Source organism: Podarcis muralis, chromosome 8, assembly GCF_964188315.1.
Source record: "Podarcis muralis chromosome 8, rPodMur119.hap1.1, whole genome shotgun sequence".
In the NCBI taxonomy this organism is placed as follows: Eukaryota; Metazoa; Chordata; class Lepidosauria; order Squamata; family Lacertidae; genus Podarcis; species Podarcis muralis.
Window position 1 is genome coordinate 49,535,696 of NC_135662.1, and position 18,058 is coordinate 49,553,753.

The 18,058-nt window shown below is 39.6% G+C and overlaps 1 protein-coding gene across 1 annotated transcript in view; it reads left to right on the top strand.

Annotated features, from left to right (window-relative positions):
• Positions 1–1,772: 1,772 nt before the first annotated feature.
• The window catches only part of GNAL (G protein subunit alpha L), a 173,045-nt gene continuing 156,759 nt past the window's right edge, over positions 1,773–18,058 (top strand). The window contains exons 1-2 of the mRNA XM_077933172.1: positions 1,773–1,889; positions 4,341–4,539. Coding sequence (XP_077789298.1) covers positions 4,459–4,539 — 81 coding nt within the window. The 5' untranslated portion in view covers positions 1,773–1,889; positions 4,341–4,458. The remainder of the gene's footprint in view (positions 1,890–4,340; positions 4,540–18,058) is intronic.

Sequence of the window (18,058 nt, forward strand, 5' to 3'; positions counted from 1 at the left end):
AATGACTTTGCTTTAAAGTTAGACCTGTTGAAAAAGCTCTGAAATGGGGAACTACTTGTTGAGATATATTATGGATTTCTAGATTAATGTATAAGTAAGAACACAGTGGTATATTATTAGTAACTTACTGGATAATTTTCAGTGGATTTAAAAGTTTATGGAAAATGCTGACTCTAATATTCTAAAGCGCGTTGCGCCATGCCCCCATTTTGTCATTGGGGCCCACAACACTCAAAATTTCACATGTCCACTGGTCCAAAAAGGTTAGAAACCCTTGCGCTATGCCATACATCTATTAAAGGGCACAAAAATCCTTCAGTAGGAGACTTTCTAGGAGCACTCCTGAGCCTCAAATATATACAAATGGCAAACTATTTGGCCTTAAACCCCTAGCCTAGTGCAATCAGATAAGATGCAAGCAGAGGATTGGAAAACCATCATCAGCATTTATCATAATAAATTGGGGTTCACTCTACTTCCCTGCCAGGTCACCAGCAGTTATCATAATAATGGAACCAGGGGAAACAGCTGTGTAGGAAGCCACTCCCCCCTCCACCTGCACCCCACAAATGCATTTATTCTTTATTGACAACTAATTTCAGGTTCAAAAACTTTACTTCAAATTATCTCCATCTGGCAGTTACCATTTCCAACAAGGGCTTGAGTCAGTCTACTACCTTTATTTATTTGAAAGACAATTTTCCCTGAAAAAGAACTCAACTCAAAGCACATCAAGAATACAGGGCACAATCTTTTTCTGCTCAGCTATTTTTGTTGCTGCGTGTGTATTTGTTTCAGCAGTTTTGATCTCTTTTGTTCTTAGATGCTTAGAAAATTGAGGTAATTTTAATTTTTGCATTTTAGCTTTTGTATGTTTTAAATTATGGTTGTGGGTTTTTCTTGATTTTATAGTTTTATCTTTTTGAAAACCGCTTTGAGGGTTGTTGTTTTTTTACAATCAAGTAAGTGTATAAATTTTATGAAATAAATAAATGAATAGTTTTTTCCAGTTTTGCAGTATCACTATATTCCTGCCAGTATCCTTTTCGCTGTATAAGCAGCTCAGTAGTAATGTTGGACAAATAGAAAGTAGATAGTTACCCAAGCCAATGACCTAGTGTTTGGTTTGTCATTTGAAGATGGCAATCCAAGTGAAGTAAACCTGGAAAAGTTGCTATGATTCCCCTTCTGCCTTATTCCCAATGTAGACCTCACTCACCAGCTTGTTCTTGAGGTAAATCTTCATTCCCCACTTGCTTCCGATGTAGATCTTCACTCACCCCTTCTTCTCGGGCGGGAGGCACCATTTTATGCTTCGCTTCAAGCGCCAAAATGTCTTGGGCCAGGCCTGTACTATACATAAATGTTATCCAATCTCACCTAAGCCTTGTTGAATTTTTGTTCAGTTCCCAACTTTGTTGGATACCTCATGTTTGCATTCCACCTCGCCATGCGATAGTGGCTATTCCCATCGCAGCTAGAGAACACTGTTTATGACGATATGTTAACACGCTGCCGTTTGTGTCCTCCATGATAAGCCCCTACCGGCACTTGCAAGTCTTGCAATGAATTTAAACATTCCCCTCACAGACCTTTTAATGTTTGTATGAACACACACACCTATACCCAAGTGGTGAAAGAGAAGGAAGCTGACAGACATCAGCAGCTGAATATTTTCGCAGTGTGCAATTTGTTATTCACCACAGGGCTGCCATTCCCTCCCTTTTGAAGGCTCCCTACTTTCCCCTAGCCAAGTTGCTAAGCAACAGCTTGAGTCAACAATTGCCAACTGGGCTAGTGAAATGAAAGATTGGGGGGAGAAAGGGGGAGAAAAAGGACTCTGAAGGAGAAGGTTCCAACTTGTGAAGAGAATGATCCCAAAGCCTCAAGTAAAATACTTCAGAGAAAATGTGAGAGAGAATCTGGACTCCTGAGCCCGGACAGAGCTAGAGTAACATAAATTTAGGAGTATTTCACAGGCCCTCTCAGAGGCCCAGAGAGGCCTGACCCATTTTCAGCTTTTGTGGCCCCTAGCCGTCACAAAAAAATTAAAATTATGACACTCAATAACAAAATAAGGCACACACAAAAAAGAGAGAGTGGTTTGTTTACATAATCAGTTGTTCTGAGGGGAATATTAATCACCATCTATTACTGGGCCCTGTGTATTAGTATTAGTATTTATGAATATAAAAACCTCTTGTGTTTTTATATGGAAACCACTCTGTGATTCTCAAATGAACGGTGGTATATAAATTCAATAAATAGGATGGTGATGATGGTGATGATTGGACCAAATCTACATAAATGGACAAAAAAATATGTCTTTTACCAAATTACACCTCTAATTTACTTCAATCTGCAGCTCTGTGCTTTAAGAGAGTGTCACATTTGGGCTCAATGCATAAGTTATGAAATTTATCAAATGCAACAAATTAACAAGTGTCTAAATCTGAGGTTTCCTTTGAGCTTCAGGCCCAGGAAAAGGACTTCTAACTGATTAACTGATGATATATTGAAATTCAAAAGTTAATGTTAAATATGTTATATCTAAACCATGCTTGGCTTCTTCTTTTTGCAAACTGTTATAAACCAAACTCATTTTTCTTTACACTGTTTTGTTCCCTATTTTGTGGTGAAGCTTGTTGCTAAGGCTCTTGCACATCCTGAACATGCTTCAGTGGTAGATTCCACCCAGGGAGAATCTGTTAAAATTATATTAACCAAAGGAGTAGAGCAGAATTATAACCCCATTAAAAGTAACCCCAAAGCTGATTCTGGAATACACTGGGTGTTGGGATTCAGACCCATTGTAGGTGCTAAACCTGGAGTCTGAGAGATGTCAGGCAAACTTTTTGTATACCTGATTTTCAAGGATAAGATCTGATGCAGAAGATAGAAAACTACCATTTTGCACAAATGCCACATCTGTGTTACATTTTCTCCTGCTTGCATTTGGTGCTGATCTGCAGTTTTATACAGCTCTGACCTGAAGGCTTGGGAAAAGCTTACAAAAGACCAAAGGGGGATGCAATTACTGCAGTCTTCACTGTCCTTCCACAGTTCCCTACAACTGCTGCTGGGCTCTAGTTATGGGACAGGTCTTTGTCTTGAGTTTGATGGTAAAAGTGCACTCCTAGTTAAAAAAGCCTAATCACAGTAAGAGTGAGCCCAGTTCAGGTCTAAGTCCTACACCTGCCACTAGCTAGCCTTCCTGCTGCTCCTGCAGATCCTTTGAAACAAACAAGCAAAGCACCCACATAATATATTTCCCTTCAAGAAGGGATAGTCTGAGAAAGATACAGTCCCAGTCCCATATTCCCTAGCATGACAGCCAGAGAGCATGGGATTTGTAATTTCTGCTGTACTATTACCAGCTCTGTTTGAGAGACCAAATGAGCTACAAATTTCATGTCCTGGTAGGAAATTATGCTCTCGGGAATACTATTTCCAGTTAACAAGAGACTCAGCAATACCTTCACTAACTTTAACGCACCCTTATTGACACTCGATAATCCCTCTCCTTAAAGGAAATGGGTTTTCACTACAGGAGAGTAAGATAAAAAGGAGAGGGATCCACTTGTTTTTTCAGCTCTTCTTTTGATAACTTAGACACAAGTGCTCGAACACTCGCAATGAAAGCTCACAAAAACTAAGCTGAAATTGGGTCAAGACAAGATAATTTATAGGGATCATTTGATGCTTTCAGTGAACCATGTCAGATTCTTGAAAAATGTCTTGCCCGGGGTATTCTCAAGGAAGGTTGTGACTGGATCAGGAATGGATTTTACCTCTTTAAAGTTAAGTGCTCGATTTTCTAAAACCAAAACAGGGAAGTGTTATATAGCACTTTCAGTCATATAAACTTAATCCATGTCCCAAAGAGCCAAAACTCTATGAAGATAAAACTAATGTGTGGGTGTGAGGAACAGCAGCATAACTTAATAGTTTATCCTCCAAGATAATGACTCTCATGCTTTTCTATTTCCCTACACAGCACCTAGGCCAAATGGTCCATTACTGAAGTAGCAACCACAACAAACATAGACCTTCCATCTGTTACAGTACTTACATTTGAAAACTGAAATAACTGTAATGTAATTCAAAACAATGTGTTCAGTTAATGTTTAAAAGTGCTTTGTGGGTGACAGTTGTTTCCAAGAATGACACATCTACCCTGTGCCAAATTTCCTTGCATTTTGATGCAACAACATTTATATTGGTGCTCTGTAAACAATAACAATAACAAATGGAAATTCTGCTGACCATTTAAAATGTTAACAGTCTAGGCTACTGTATACATGATTCATGTTCTCCTATCATGTGTCCATTACTTGCAGGGAGCCAGAAGCGGTTCCAGATTTGGATTTTTAAAAAGAAACCAAAATCAGAAACAGGAAAGCTTATCCATCCAATTTTTCTACATGCAGATGCTCTTCTGAGCTCACCTCAAGCTGAATGGAAAGGAGCTGTGTAAACATTGTCTCATTGGATTACTGTACAACTTTACCATTTTGTAGTACACCAAACTTCCAACAAGTAAGTTGCATTTCATCTCTAAATGCTGGTGACATACAGGTTTTCAAAATGGCCCTGGTAGCTTCTGAAAGTCATGCCAAAACACTATTCAAAATCTGCATTCAAAATTAAATTCACACAAGTGCATCTGCATGTTGGAATGTGGGTTAGGTGAATTTACACAGAACTGGGTTGTTTCCAGATTACCTGTTTATTTGTTGTTCCTCCTGATTTGTTTGCAGGGAAATTCAACGACATTGAAAATGCATTCTGATTTGTTTTCAGGGACAGTTTTACATGAAACTGTAATGGAAATGCAGAAGAACTTTGTATTGTGAGGAGTTTGTGGTGTACAGCAGTGGCTTATCACATGCCCTAGAACACTTTAATTAGCCAGCTGCAATTGTTATCTTTTTAAGATACCAGCTGTTAAGTGGCTAATTTCTTGCTTAGTCACTGGCAGCTCTTAGGAGGGTTTCATAGCACTGGTACCTAGTTTATGTTCATAAGATGTGAAAGGAGCTTGGAAATTCTACTCTGCAAACTTCAGCACAAAAGGTGCTATATTCTGGCCATTACAGGTGTCTGTCCATTGTTGCTTTTGACAGAGATGTAAACTGTCTTTTGCTTTTAATTTGCTATTTGGTCCTTGTTTGTTTGTGGTTTTTCTCATCCTGCCCGTATATAAATCTGTCTATCAAGGATTAAAGTGTGCTCTTTGTCTTGTCCAAATTAAAAAAACACACAAAAAACTCTTCTCTCAGCAGAACACAAGCAAATGTTATTCCACACTTTCCAATGCATTTTCTTATCACAAAAAGAGCAGAACTTTCATGTAAGAGCTCCCAATCAACTTCAATTGCAGAAACTTCATTTGCTGATATGTGATTGAATCCTACCTGCAAACAGTGACAATCTGGAAATGCTCTTGGTCACGTGGCAAAATGACTGTGAGCTATATGCTTGCAGACTCATTCCCTCTTTTACCGTACCTTTGCCCTATAGCAATCTTATTATATGAAATAGTCCTTGAACTTGCTTTTCCCCTAACTTTTGAGAGAGATGGATTGTTTCTGAGAAATTATACCTACAGTCAGTGCTTTTTTTCTTAGAAAAATAGGTGCCGGTACTCACCATGATGTTGTTACATTAAGTGCCACACTTTTTAACAACCAAAAAAGAGGTGCCCGTACTGCATACAGTGGAATTTCCAAAAGAGTGCTAAAGTGTACCTCCACCTCCTCTATTTCCCTGTTGTTGGGGAAAGGGGGTCGTTTCCAACTGAAACGGGAACATTCTGCATCTGCTATCAACCATAGACCTGATTCAAAGTCAGAGACTCTTCCCCATGCCTGTCTCCCTTCTTTTTCTGTATACGTACACACAGTTGTTACCAGCCTTCTGCAAGCACACAGGTCTTTGCCAAGCAGTTTTTATGTGTATTTCAGTTTCTTTTTTATTTTAATTTATGAAGTTACGTACCTATTATGCACTCAAGTCCCCTGAGTATGTAAAAAAATAAAATAAACCCTTGTGTAGTCCTATTTCATTTCATTGAACCTTTTTGTGTAATCCCATTTCATTGGTAGTACACTGATAATGTACTTGTGTGGTTGAATGCCTGTTAGAGAGAATATACATAATAGGGACTGTAAACCTACATAATTTTTTTGTGCTTGTTTGCTCCACAAACATCTTTCAGTAAGGCATGTGTTGTAGTTCCAACTTTATATTCTCAGAGTTGCTGTTCAACTCAAGAAACAACTTGTGTACAGATTGCAAGGTTCTTACACATGCTGAAGCTTTCCAGATGTGTACATTCCATTCTGTATCATATAAAAATGGTCTGTTTCATATTCAGGAAATTAGTTCTCAGTTAACAGATCACTAATGAATCCAATCTCCAATTGTCATGTCTTCACACACAAGTGCAACTTTTAAAAAAGGATCAGAACTGGCCTGAATAATTATCCAGATTTGGGCTCCCTGAAAGGTTCCCATGCAGTCTTGGGCGCTCCATGGTGCTGCAGCTGAAGAGGAAGCAGTCAAGGATGAGAGGCAGGGGTGTGCTCCCCACTCTCAACAGCATTCCCAGCTGCTCTACCCTTGGATTGCAGATTTAGGTGGCTGGAAGGAGTGTGAATTGGAGAGGGTGCCAAGGTCTGGATGAAATGACATTTGGCTCCCCACATCTGCACTAAATAGTAGTCCCTACTGAACACACTGAGAACTGAGACATCTGAGTAAAGATGTAATGGATTGCACTGTAATACTGTTTGTTCAGAATTAATCCCCATTGAAATGTGGGGATTACCATCCATGAAGGTGGTTTAAATATTTACTTAAGTACACTTACTGTACTTCAAAGTGTGTCCATTTGAAATTAATGAGATTTCCTTGCTTTTTATGGAAGCTAATGTCAGGTGCACTACTCACTAATGATATCCTTTGTATAAAGGGAGAAATGCAGCACAGATGTCTGGGGCTTGATCAATGTGGGAAGTTGAGTGAGAATTAGTAACAGGGTCTACTGAAATGGGTTTCCTGCCACTACCTTTCCTCAGTTTGAGCCAAAGAGGCATATTGTCTCACCCACCACTCCTGTTATCAGTTGTAAGTCCCCTGGACTCTTAGAAAGTCCGGGAAGGGATCTTTTCACGCTTTTACTGATTTGCCATGGTGGGCAACTTTTGTACTATCTTCAGGACACTGTTCTGGAGAGGGAGAAAATAATTTGCCTGATCTATGCTGTCACAACTATTGGTTCCAACTTCTGAGTTCAATGAATGTTGCCCACCAGTTCAATGGGAGAAGGGAGCCCTACTTAAATGATAATAGACAGCAAGAGATAGTGTGATTTCCTCAGGGATGGTCCATTGGGAAGCATCGTTTCTCCTTGTGGTGCAGGAAGGCTTGGCCAAATAGGAATGGCTAGAATTGAGCTGAAGACTCAGGCATATTGTGGCAGGACAGTCAAGCCAACCTCACAGGAATTGTGAGTTGTCAAACAGCTCTTCTCATTACTAGGATAGCTGTTGTTATGGTTCAAGTTATTATTTTGTTTTATTTTATTTAAGGTTTTATTAATTGGGAAAAGAAGGGGATTCCAATACAGTGGTACCTCAGGTTACATATGCTTCAGGTTACATACGCTTCAGGTTACAGACTCCGCTAACCCAGAAATAGTACCTCGGGTTAAGAACTTTGCTTCAGGATGAGAACAGAAATTGTGCTCCGGCGGCTCAGCGGCAGCAGGAGGCCCCATTAGCTAAATTGGTGCTTCAGGTTAAGAACAGTTTCAGGTTGAGAACGGACCTCCGGAACGCATTAAGTACTTAACCCGAGGTACCACTGTATTTGAAGAATGGGCAGTTATAAACAAGGCAGGACATTAATAGTAGAATTAAAATATAAGCATATATGCATATATATATATATATATACACATACACATATACAATATATGCATATAAAAGATCACATACAGATGGCTACAATAAAAACATCACAGCACCAGCCCTTTCCTTAAATGTAAGTGGTCCTAATAGAGAATAAAGTTCCAAAGGGCTGATTGAGCAAACTGCTGATTCTGTAGGTTCACCCTATATGTATCGTATTTTTCACCCTATAGGACGCACTTTTCCCCCTCCAAAAATGAAGGGGAAATCTGTGTGTGCGCTTCGGGCAGACATCGGGCAGTCCCACAAGCTCGGGGGACAGCGCGGAGGCGCAGCGCCGCCATCCCGCTGTTCCCCGACCTAGTTTGGAGGCTGGCGCTAGGGAGAAGCGCGCTTCTCCCCAGCGCCAGCCCCACAAGCTCGGGGGACAGCGGGGAGGCGGAGTGCCGCCATCCCGCTGTTCCCAGACCTGGTTTGGATTCCCCGACCTGGTTTTGGGGGGGAAATAAAGGGGGGGTTTCCTTTATTTCCCCCCAAAAAAACTAGGCGCATCCTATGGGACGAAAAATACGGTATTTAAAAACAGTCATAAAAATAGGAAGAATAAAATTAAAAGATAATAAAATAAGAATCATCATAATAGAAATCTTAAAAAGCATGAATGGTGTAAAATATATTCCATAGGGCAATATAGGGGTCATATTTCTACTATTTATACCCAATATTCATAAATGTTGCAAAAACAAACAAACAACCCTCATATTTAGTGGAACTGTGCCAGCCATGAGATTGTTTGATCATATAAATCACAAATGGCTCCCAAGCAGAGGTAAAGTCAGAGGAGCTGAAGATGTGCAGGCAGGCACTGTGTAAGACCTTCCTATGTAAATATTTGGTCACCATATTTGGAGCCAGGGAGGAAATTGCCTGCAGACAAATTGGGCACATCTGGAGGTTTTGCCTACCCCATAATAATAGTCACAACTTGTTGGCAGATAAGGCATTGGGTTGGATCCTTAGTCAAGGATCTCCTGGAGGGATTGCCCCTATTTGATGTATGTCATAGGGAGATCCATAACTCAGTATCAACCCTGCAAAATAATCAAGCAGCAGTCTGATTGATTCAGGATACATACCAAATGCTTTCACTAAAGCCTACTTACATCTGTAATCAGAGGTGCCAGCTTCTCCAAAGGATTGGGGAGTGGGGAAGCAATGTTGCATGACATCCTCGGAACAGTGAAAGGGCCCAGCCCTCTCAAAAATATATATATATTTGGGGGCCCAAAACTACCTCGGCCCCTAGCAGTCGGCACCTGTCTCTGTAATAAATAAAGTTGTGGCCTATTCAAACCCAATATGTTTGTCTTGTAGGTTTGTTGTCTCTTCCCATGATTTGGGCCTCACCGGCCACAGGTTCCCTGCACAAAGATGTGGCCTATTTAATTCCAGTATGGGGTCCATTTCTTTCTTTAAAAGTGTGTTCTCCTTCATGGAGAGCACGTGTTGTGGTGGGGTCTGACAGGCCACCCCTCTGTTGCTGGGCGGATCGTATAGATGGCCACTGCAGTAATTGGGCTGTTTGAGTTACTGGGGAAATTTTGATGTTGCCAATTTGTGGGATGGACCAAGGGTTTTATATACTGAGCACGCAACATTGAGCGTTCTCTTTTGCTGCGTGCACCGGGTCCATTTATTTCTTGCAATCAGCAACACTTCATTATTGCTATTGCATAATATGCATTGTTCTTGTCAGACAGTTAGTTGGAAAAACTGAGCAGAGTATGCAGAAAATGTAAAGGCCTAACATTACTATTGTTGGTTTCATGAATATATTCATTTATCCCTACTTTTGAGTGCCCCAGTGAGAAATGGCATTGTTGAACACAATGCAGTGATTAGTGTGAACACTAAACCTAGCTGTGTAATAAACTGAGTATTATTTATATAAATTGTGACATTTTAAAAGAAGAGATTAAACTTCAATTTTCCCTTCAAAAGTAATGTAGAAACCTTAAAACTCAGTCTTAATGGAGGGGTTTTCTTTAGTACTTGTTTCACAGGAGAAAGCTGCTGCTAATGCTATTACCAAGAGCAATAGTATCAAGACTTCACCTTCCATCAACACATTGCATAATTAACTTATGGAATTCATTGCCACAAAATGTGGCAAGCAGCACTAGCTTAAATGTCTTTATAAATAATCCATATAGGTGATTTATTATTTATAATATAATGGCTTTAAAAAAGGATAAGATAAATTCATGGAGGACAGACATATCAATGGCTGTTGGCCATGATATAGCAGAATACTGAACAATTTGTCACTGGATTACCAGATGCTAGGATCAAGCAATATCTGATGGCTATTGCCATCATATCACACTTGTGGGCATCTGTCTGGTCTCTATTTGAGAGAAAATGGTAGCCTAGGTCTGATCAAGCAGAACAATTATTATTTTTATGGAGTATTATTTTCCATTTGTGAATAGTATCGCCACACTCAAAGTCTCCAATGAGCTTGGCTTATCTTCCATTTTGCTTTTATTGTTAATCAGTATTAGCTTGTCTACATCATGTAGTGTTTTCTTGAGGGAGGGAAAAAAAACTCCTGTAAGATTGTCTCCGTCTGAACAGCTAACAACTTTTCCATACCTCACTTGTGCAGTGTAACTTTCCCCCAGATTAGACTTTAATTAGATTTTGACCTGTTTTTAGGAGTTAATTTAATTATTGTTTGATTTTATACTAAAGTTATATATCTGATGTTAGCCGCCCTGAGCCTGGGGAGGGCGGGATATAAATAAAAGCTTATTATTATTATTATTATTATTATTATTATTATTATTATTAGTTGCTCACAGCACTTCCCTGGCTCATCCCTTTGACCTTGTCATTTACCTCTGACTTCCGACTACCCTGGTTTCCATAAAGCACAGATTACTTGGGGGGTTTTTTGGTCTTTGAGTCATTCCAGGTTTCTCCAGTTTCGTCGCCTGCTTAGCTGCAGTGTTAGGTGCTTTGCTAGACTGTAGTATTTACTATAATGCCAACATGAGCGTAGCCAAGGGGGATGGGGGGCAGCTGTCCCCCCATCAAGTAAATAAATAAAAATACTTAACTGAGGTTCTGCCCCACTCAACCTAAGGCCTGACACCCCCCCCCAAAAAAAAACCTGGCTACACCCATGAATGCCAACAGGGAAACTTCCAGTCACCATCGTGACTGGTAATCCCATGGTACTGGTAGCTCAGGTAGCTGCTAACCCAGAGTTAATGCTGGTACAGCAATCACTAGCCTAAAGTTCAACAATCTGTACATGAGGCAAGAGAGAGACTGACCAGTCCTTTTACAGAGCCCTCCAGCCCTTCCCAAGATCCTACTAGAACCCTGAGAGGAAGAAGCTCCATGAGGAGCCAGGAAGGGGAATGGCTTCCACTGGCCATGGGGGCATCTGTCCCATCCCTCAATCCAACTCCTGTTTCAAGGCTTCACTGGAATCCTGAGATAGGACACCTGTATGGGTTTTGAGAAAACAAGTGTTTACACTTTCCACTTCGTTGTGAACCTTGGCAGTTTGGAGAAAGTGTCTTTTTTCATAATTACCCACTAATGTACTCTGGGTTCTATGCAAATGAGAAAAGAGTGGTGTCATCCTATTCCTTGATAGAAGATGCATCTGTCACTTGACTGAGTCTTGTTGTATACCATGACTGGCTATAGAGTTAGGAAGAATCCTATTTTCTGTTTTGGCTATGAGGAGAGATGGAGGGGTGGGTGGCTGTCTGTGACTGCCTATGGTCTCCAGTGAGAGTGTTTATCCTTATGTCACCACTTTTACAGGCATGATATTATGCCATTGCATCAGATGGGAGCAAGTGATGAGAGGGTTCCAATTATTATTATTTTATTTATTGGATTTATATACCGCCCTATATCTGTAGGTCTCAGGATGGTTAGCTTTCATTCTTCCCTTGCCATATCACCATTCATATCACTTTTGGCCCTACTCCTAACGGGGAGTAAGCACAAGTGAATTCAGTAGGCCTTAACTTCTTAATAGATATGGTTAGGATTTAACTGTAAGGCTGCAATCTTATGCACACCTACTTGGGATGGAAGCAACTTCCATTGAAGTCAGTGAGGATTATTTCTGAGTAGACATGTATAGGACGGAACTGGAGAGATTGATACACTGGGAGGGGCTGCTTGGTTATATTAGTATTATTTACTTATTCTGGCATTATTGCTTTGTCAGCATCTCTAGTCTATCCATTGTATCTTTCTATTATGGGTTTTTAAGGGGTGTGGGTGTGTTATACTAAACTTTGTCTAATGAGGCAACCTATATCTTATGCACCATTAATGGTAACAGTTTGTTTTAATAACAAGTGTTTAAAAAACCTTTATTTTATATGGTATCTGATGGATCGTGTAAATTGTAGCATGTTTTTATCGTTTTCTCTAGGGACTAGTTGTTAAATCTAAACAGTTTCCACTGTGAACTAATTATCTGGTATAAGCAGCTGCCTTCAGTAATCTGGGGAAGTAGAAGCAGAGAGTGAGTTGTAGTAGTAATAGCAATGACAATAATATATAAGTAGCTAGATGTTCAGACGGCTATGTGCTTAACTAACCAACAGAAGGGCATAATTTTTAAAATAACTGATTAAAGATGCTGCCACATTAACTGCTTAACACTTAACTGCATTCACATAATAGAGATGTAACTTTAAAAAATGCTCTGAGCATCTCTCCAAAGACAACTAATGTATGTTTTCAGCTCACTTGGGATGCCTTTTATGAGATATAAAAAAATTGGCACCATAAGGAGCTGAGTTTTATTGCTATCTCTCTGCTAACAATATCTTATTCCTCAGGGTTTCCCATGCACCTTGAGACCAACATGAATTCAAATCCAATTAAGACAACTTTCAGTTTGCTGGTCTAAACAAATGAATGAAATCTCTCACTGTCCCCCAGTGGGTGTAAGGCTCCCCTCCAGTCCACTATATAGGCTGTGCCTACTGGCCCACCCATGATTATATATTGTTTTATTTCTAGTAATATAAGTAAAGCCCTGCACCACATGCTATGGAAGAAGTTACTGTTCCACACACAGCAGCACACTCATGGTAGAGAATTCTGATGCAGCATTAAATTTCAATAATCTCTCATCACTCCTTTTGTTTCCAGGTTTGGCCATGTGACGCATCCAAGCAATTTTTTCAATCCATCTTGAAAAAGAAAGGTTTACATAGTTTATAGCTGGCCACTTTTTTCCATACTTTTTTGATATATAAGACTATACCAAATATCCTGGGTTTTCAAAATACAGTGGTACCTCTGGTTAAGTACTTAATTCGTTTCGGAGGTCCATTCTTAAACTGAAGCACCACTTTAGCTAATGGGGCCTCCCACTGCTGCTGTGCCACCGCCACACGATTTCTGTTCTCATCCTAAAGCAAAGTTCTTAACCCGAGGTAATATTTCTGGGTTAGCGGAGTCTGTAACCTGAAGTGTATGTAACCTGAAGCGTATGTAACCCGAGGTACCACTGTATTATGCTTCCAGACATGTATAGATTATGGAATTGGTGCTGCTCCTGCAAATTTGTTGCTGTTCCCACATGACATCGTCAGCAACAGAATGCTAGCCTGTATTTCCCCCCCATTTAATCCATATTTACCCTTCCTATGGAATATCTGATAAGTAGGGTTTTTTAACTGTTGCCAAAGACTCGCTTGCAATATCCGAAGTTGCTTGCAACATTGAGTCCACATCTGGAAGAACTCATTGTTTCTCAACAGTTCAATTGGTACAGCAATTAAAGAGGCTACTTAGGAAGTCTGTAGAATCTCTTCCTTTTGAAGAGTCGGAGCCGGGCTATACTTAAGCCTCTGTCTGGGATGTTAGGTAATGGGCATCATATTCAAGGGGAAGACACTGGATGCCTTCCAGTTCTCGTTTCTTCTGTATACTTCTGTGATTCTTCTCACAAAAAGAGTTAGGAAGTCATGAACTTTCCTTTAATCTTCACAGTATTCTATGACATTGAAAGAAAGAACAGAAGCTCGGTGATTTAGGTTGCAATCCAATGTGCAATCCAATGTAAACTCCATTGAACACAACGGACTCACGTGTTAAGTCAGAAGCTATAATCTAGGTGTTGGATGATTGCAATCCATGCTGTTTCCATCCTGCTACACTTCAGCTTCTGCTAAAACCTATGTTATTTCACTATCTGCTAAGGCCAAACTTGTGTGATTAATTTCAATGGAAGCAAAAAAGCGAAAATAATGTAACTATTTACATAACATTTGTGGACTAAAAATGATTGTGAATATCGCCCATGTTCTCTTACGTGTTTCCATTCATGACCTGACCTCAGATAACCATGAAAATTGCAGGAATTTCCACTCCTGTTTCCATTTCTGATTAAATTTCTCAACATCCCTAGTTGTTGGTCTCTCCTGCATGCTTTCCTAGATTCAAATTGGTACTGGATAATTGTGAAAGCTTACTATGGGAGAGGGCCAGACATATTGTTTCTATATCTTAAGAACTGGCTAGCAGATTTTTAGTAAAAAGGAAGACACAACCGTCTTCAGCAGCCATCAAAGTTATTCAGTCTTACTCATTGAGAATTTTATGGGAAAAGAAAAGAAATGAAGGGTTTTAAATCAGGATTGCATGCTCCAAATCTAAAACATTTTAATGCCAACTATAGAATCACTTATTCCACTGTCCAATATCTCCTCAGCTAACGCCCAGCTTTATATAGAGACAAATGTTATCCAGGAAAAAAGGGAAGGCATTTTAACATGGGATTATTTTTCTCACTTGTGATGAGAATGTCAGAGATTCTGCAGTTGTTGAATTTAATAATAAATGTCACAAGTATTACTTGTTCATGCATTATATTTTATTGTATTGCTGATAGTGTCCAGAATGTTTGGATACTTAAAACCAAAGAGGTTAGATCAGAACAACTCTATTAAACAAAGTGTACCATATATAGATGATTATGAAGATGCCTAGTAAATGGTAAATGTACATTGTTCCAGCTTATTTCAGTGGTGGAATTTGTGTATGAAAAATAATCAAAAATATAAAATCACCATTGTCATCTTCTTTGTATGCCACCATTCCATGGTTAAAACCATGCTCAAGGTAACTGTGTAGAGGACTGCAGCCCTAATGCCCCAGTGCAAAAGATTTGAAATATCAAGAATGCTTAAGTAGTAAGATTGCTAGATTCTGTAAAGAAGAATGATTCTGTGTCCCTCTATTTTTCAGAAAAAATATATATTGGTTGATGTTGCTCATCCTTACATAGTGTTGCAGAGGTAAAGGAAGTTGTACCTACTGAACACTTCTCAACTCAGTTTATAATGCCTACCCTTTATTCTATTAGGATGATCTAATGCTGTCCCTACATAACAAGTGCACAAACTTTAATACTGCTGGAGTTACGGGTTTTAAACTAATATTGCATGCAGATACTTGGACACAATTATATTCAGCATTGGCAAGGATGGGAAGATAGCGCTAGGAACAAATTTTGTAACATAATAGAAAAGGGTAAATAAGCAGAACATACTTCAGCTACTAAATCCCAACTCTTGATGAAGCATTTATAAATACTGGAGAAAGAGTACATACCTGTGTCTAACTCTACATATTAGAGGATATGGGTTTCCTTATGGAAACCCTACTCAAGCATTCAGTACCAATGAGCACGAAACACATTCCCCCAGAATGCAGAGAAATTGAAAGGTGAGATTGAATGGGATCAGAACTTTTCATGTCTGGATAACTGTTCTGCTGTGCCACATTTATTTATTTAAAATATTTATGCCCAGCTTTATAGCCTGAAGAGGCTCTCAAAGTGGTTTACAAAAGATTTGCACAACACAGTTGCATTTAAGCATAGCAGTTGGAAAAGAAATGACATTGTGTCATATGGTGTCAGGATAATTCAGGCATAATTTCCTGTCCTCTGTCTCCCTTTGGCCACAGCCAGCTAAGCAACAGCTGTTCTGAAGCCAAGGATTGGAGCTGAGCAGCTAAACGCACTCAGCCCATAATGGAAGCAAATCTTTTTCTGGTAGTTCACCACCCATACTTGCCACACTGATTGTACGCCCCTGAGTTTGGCACCTGTGAGGACACTGCCTATCCCCATACTGCATACACACACACACTCGACCCTGGCTGATGTGTGATCGGCATCAGCTAGAAGGGGACCTGTATATGTATGATTGTATGCATCTAGTGCACCCTTCATGATTTCTGTCCCCGTAGAGGGTTACCGGAGGACAGAGGTGCCTGGCGTGCTCTGGTCCATGGGGTCACGAAGAGTCAGACACGACTAAACGACTAAACAACAACAAGAGGGTTACCAATGCACAGGATCCATATATGTACATGCCCCTTTCAGACTGACACCAATCATGCATCAGCTGCAGCAGGGACTTGGCCAGGGACACTGGTGCCTATGGGGCACAGCTAGCCTGTATATTTTAGATAGGGTAGCTCTATATTTTAGTGACAAGAACCTGTATATTTTAGATAGGGTAGCTATATATTTTAGTGACAAGCCATGGATTAAGCATGAGATCACACACTCTTGATTTTTACTTGTTTTCCTGCTGTTTGGCAAATGTGATTTTGAACTAACTTTCAGATCGCCATAGGCTTCATATCTTTTAAGAAGCCATACTCCAGTCTATCCTTTTTAGAGTGTGAAACCCATGTAGAGTAGCAAGCCATCTGCATGCTGATTGAACCTGAAAGAAACCCATTTTGCAGATGTGCCATTTGAATGTCTTACTGGCATTGTAACTTTTTTTTAACTTCTGGTAATTGCTTTAGAAGAACAAAGCTCTTTGTTTAAGGGGAGCTCAGGGAGCTCATAATTGCCATAAGGTACAAGACTGTTTCCAAGTATTTCTGAATTGCTTTTCTTTCTACATTAAATATTTAACGTCTAATCTTTGGCCAAACTGTAGAAACCCACTAAGGTCCATGGGTGATGACATCAGGAAGAGAATGGAGACCTGCCAGTTAAATGCTCTGTGTAATTTTCACTATATAACCACCACTTGAAAAGTATCTGGCTGAATTTGAAATAATATGCAAGAATACAGAAGCATGTAGTCACTGAAAAGTGGACCATAAGCAATTGGTTTCACACATTTGTGAAAAATTGAAGATTCACAAATTGTTTTGTTTTAAAAAAAAATACAAACAGCTTTTTCACTTCCCAAACACTGTGAAACAAATGTTTATCTTCCTCTTCCTCTGTAAAATCTTTTTTTTTTAAGGATCGAAACAATAATCTTTATTTACAGCAATGTGCAATGTGACTTGGAACTTTTTAAAAAAAAAAATATTATTGGTTTTTTGCACAAATTTTCCAACATAACAACTTCATAACATCATAACAAATCTTTGGCTTTCACAACCTAAGACTTCCCTCAACCTCTTCTAATGGTTTTCTAAATTCTTCTCTATTTTTGCATTTTATTCTTCCTCTGTAAAATCTGGACCCCTTATGGGTTTTTAATTGAAAGACTTATCATTCTTAGCACTTTTTGTCAGGACTGATGCCAGTACTGACTTTATCTGTGGGTATCCAGCAGTGAGATGGTAACCCAATACTCCAAGAGGGAATTGTTTTAATGCAAGCGCTGACTGAAATATTTGCTAGATCAGCTAAAGGGTACCTGTTTCTCAGTCATGTGCTCTGATACTCTTTTGCCTTTGCTAAGAGAGCGGTTTCATACCAGGCAGAGTGGACTATTTGTTTTTTGTTGAAGGATAAGAGAGTGTGAATATAAACACACATAGGGTACAATTCATCCAAAACTAAACTTCCAAAACCATTGATAGAATAGTGGACGTCCTTACCTTTTGCACTGAAAATAGTATGACAACAGTGCATAATTGTGACTAGATCATCCCCTTCTACCCAGTGCTACTTTTCTAGAAAAAGAGGTGCTGGAACTCACTATTAACACCTTCCTCATTCTTTTAGAATGGCAATGGCACCCATCTGAGAGGTGCCAGCACTGAGTTCTGGTGAGTTCTGGCTGAAAAACAATTGGCACTGAGGATGCTATACATGTGGGATGGCA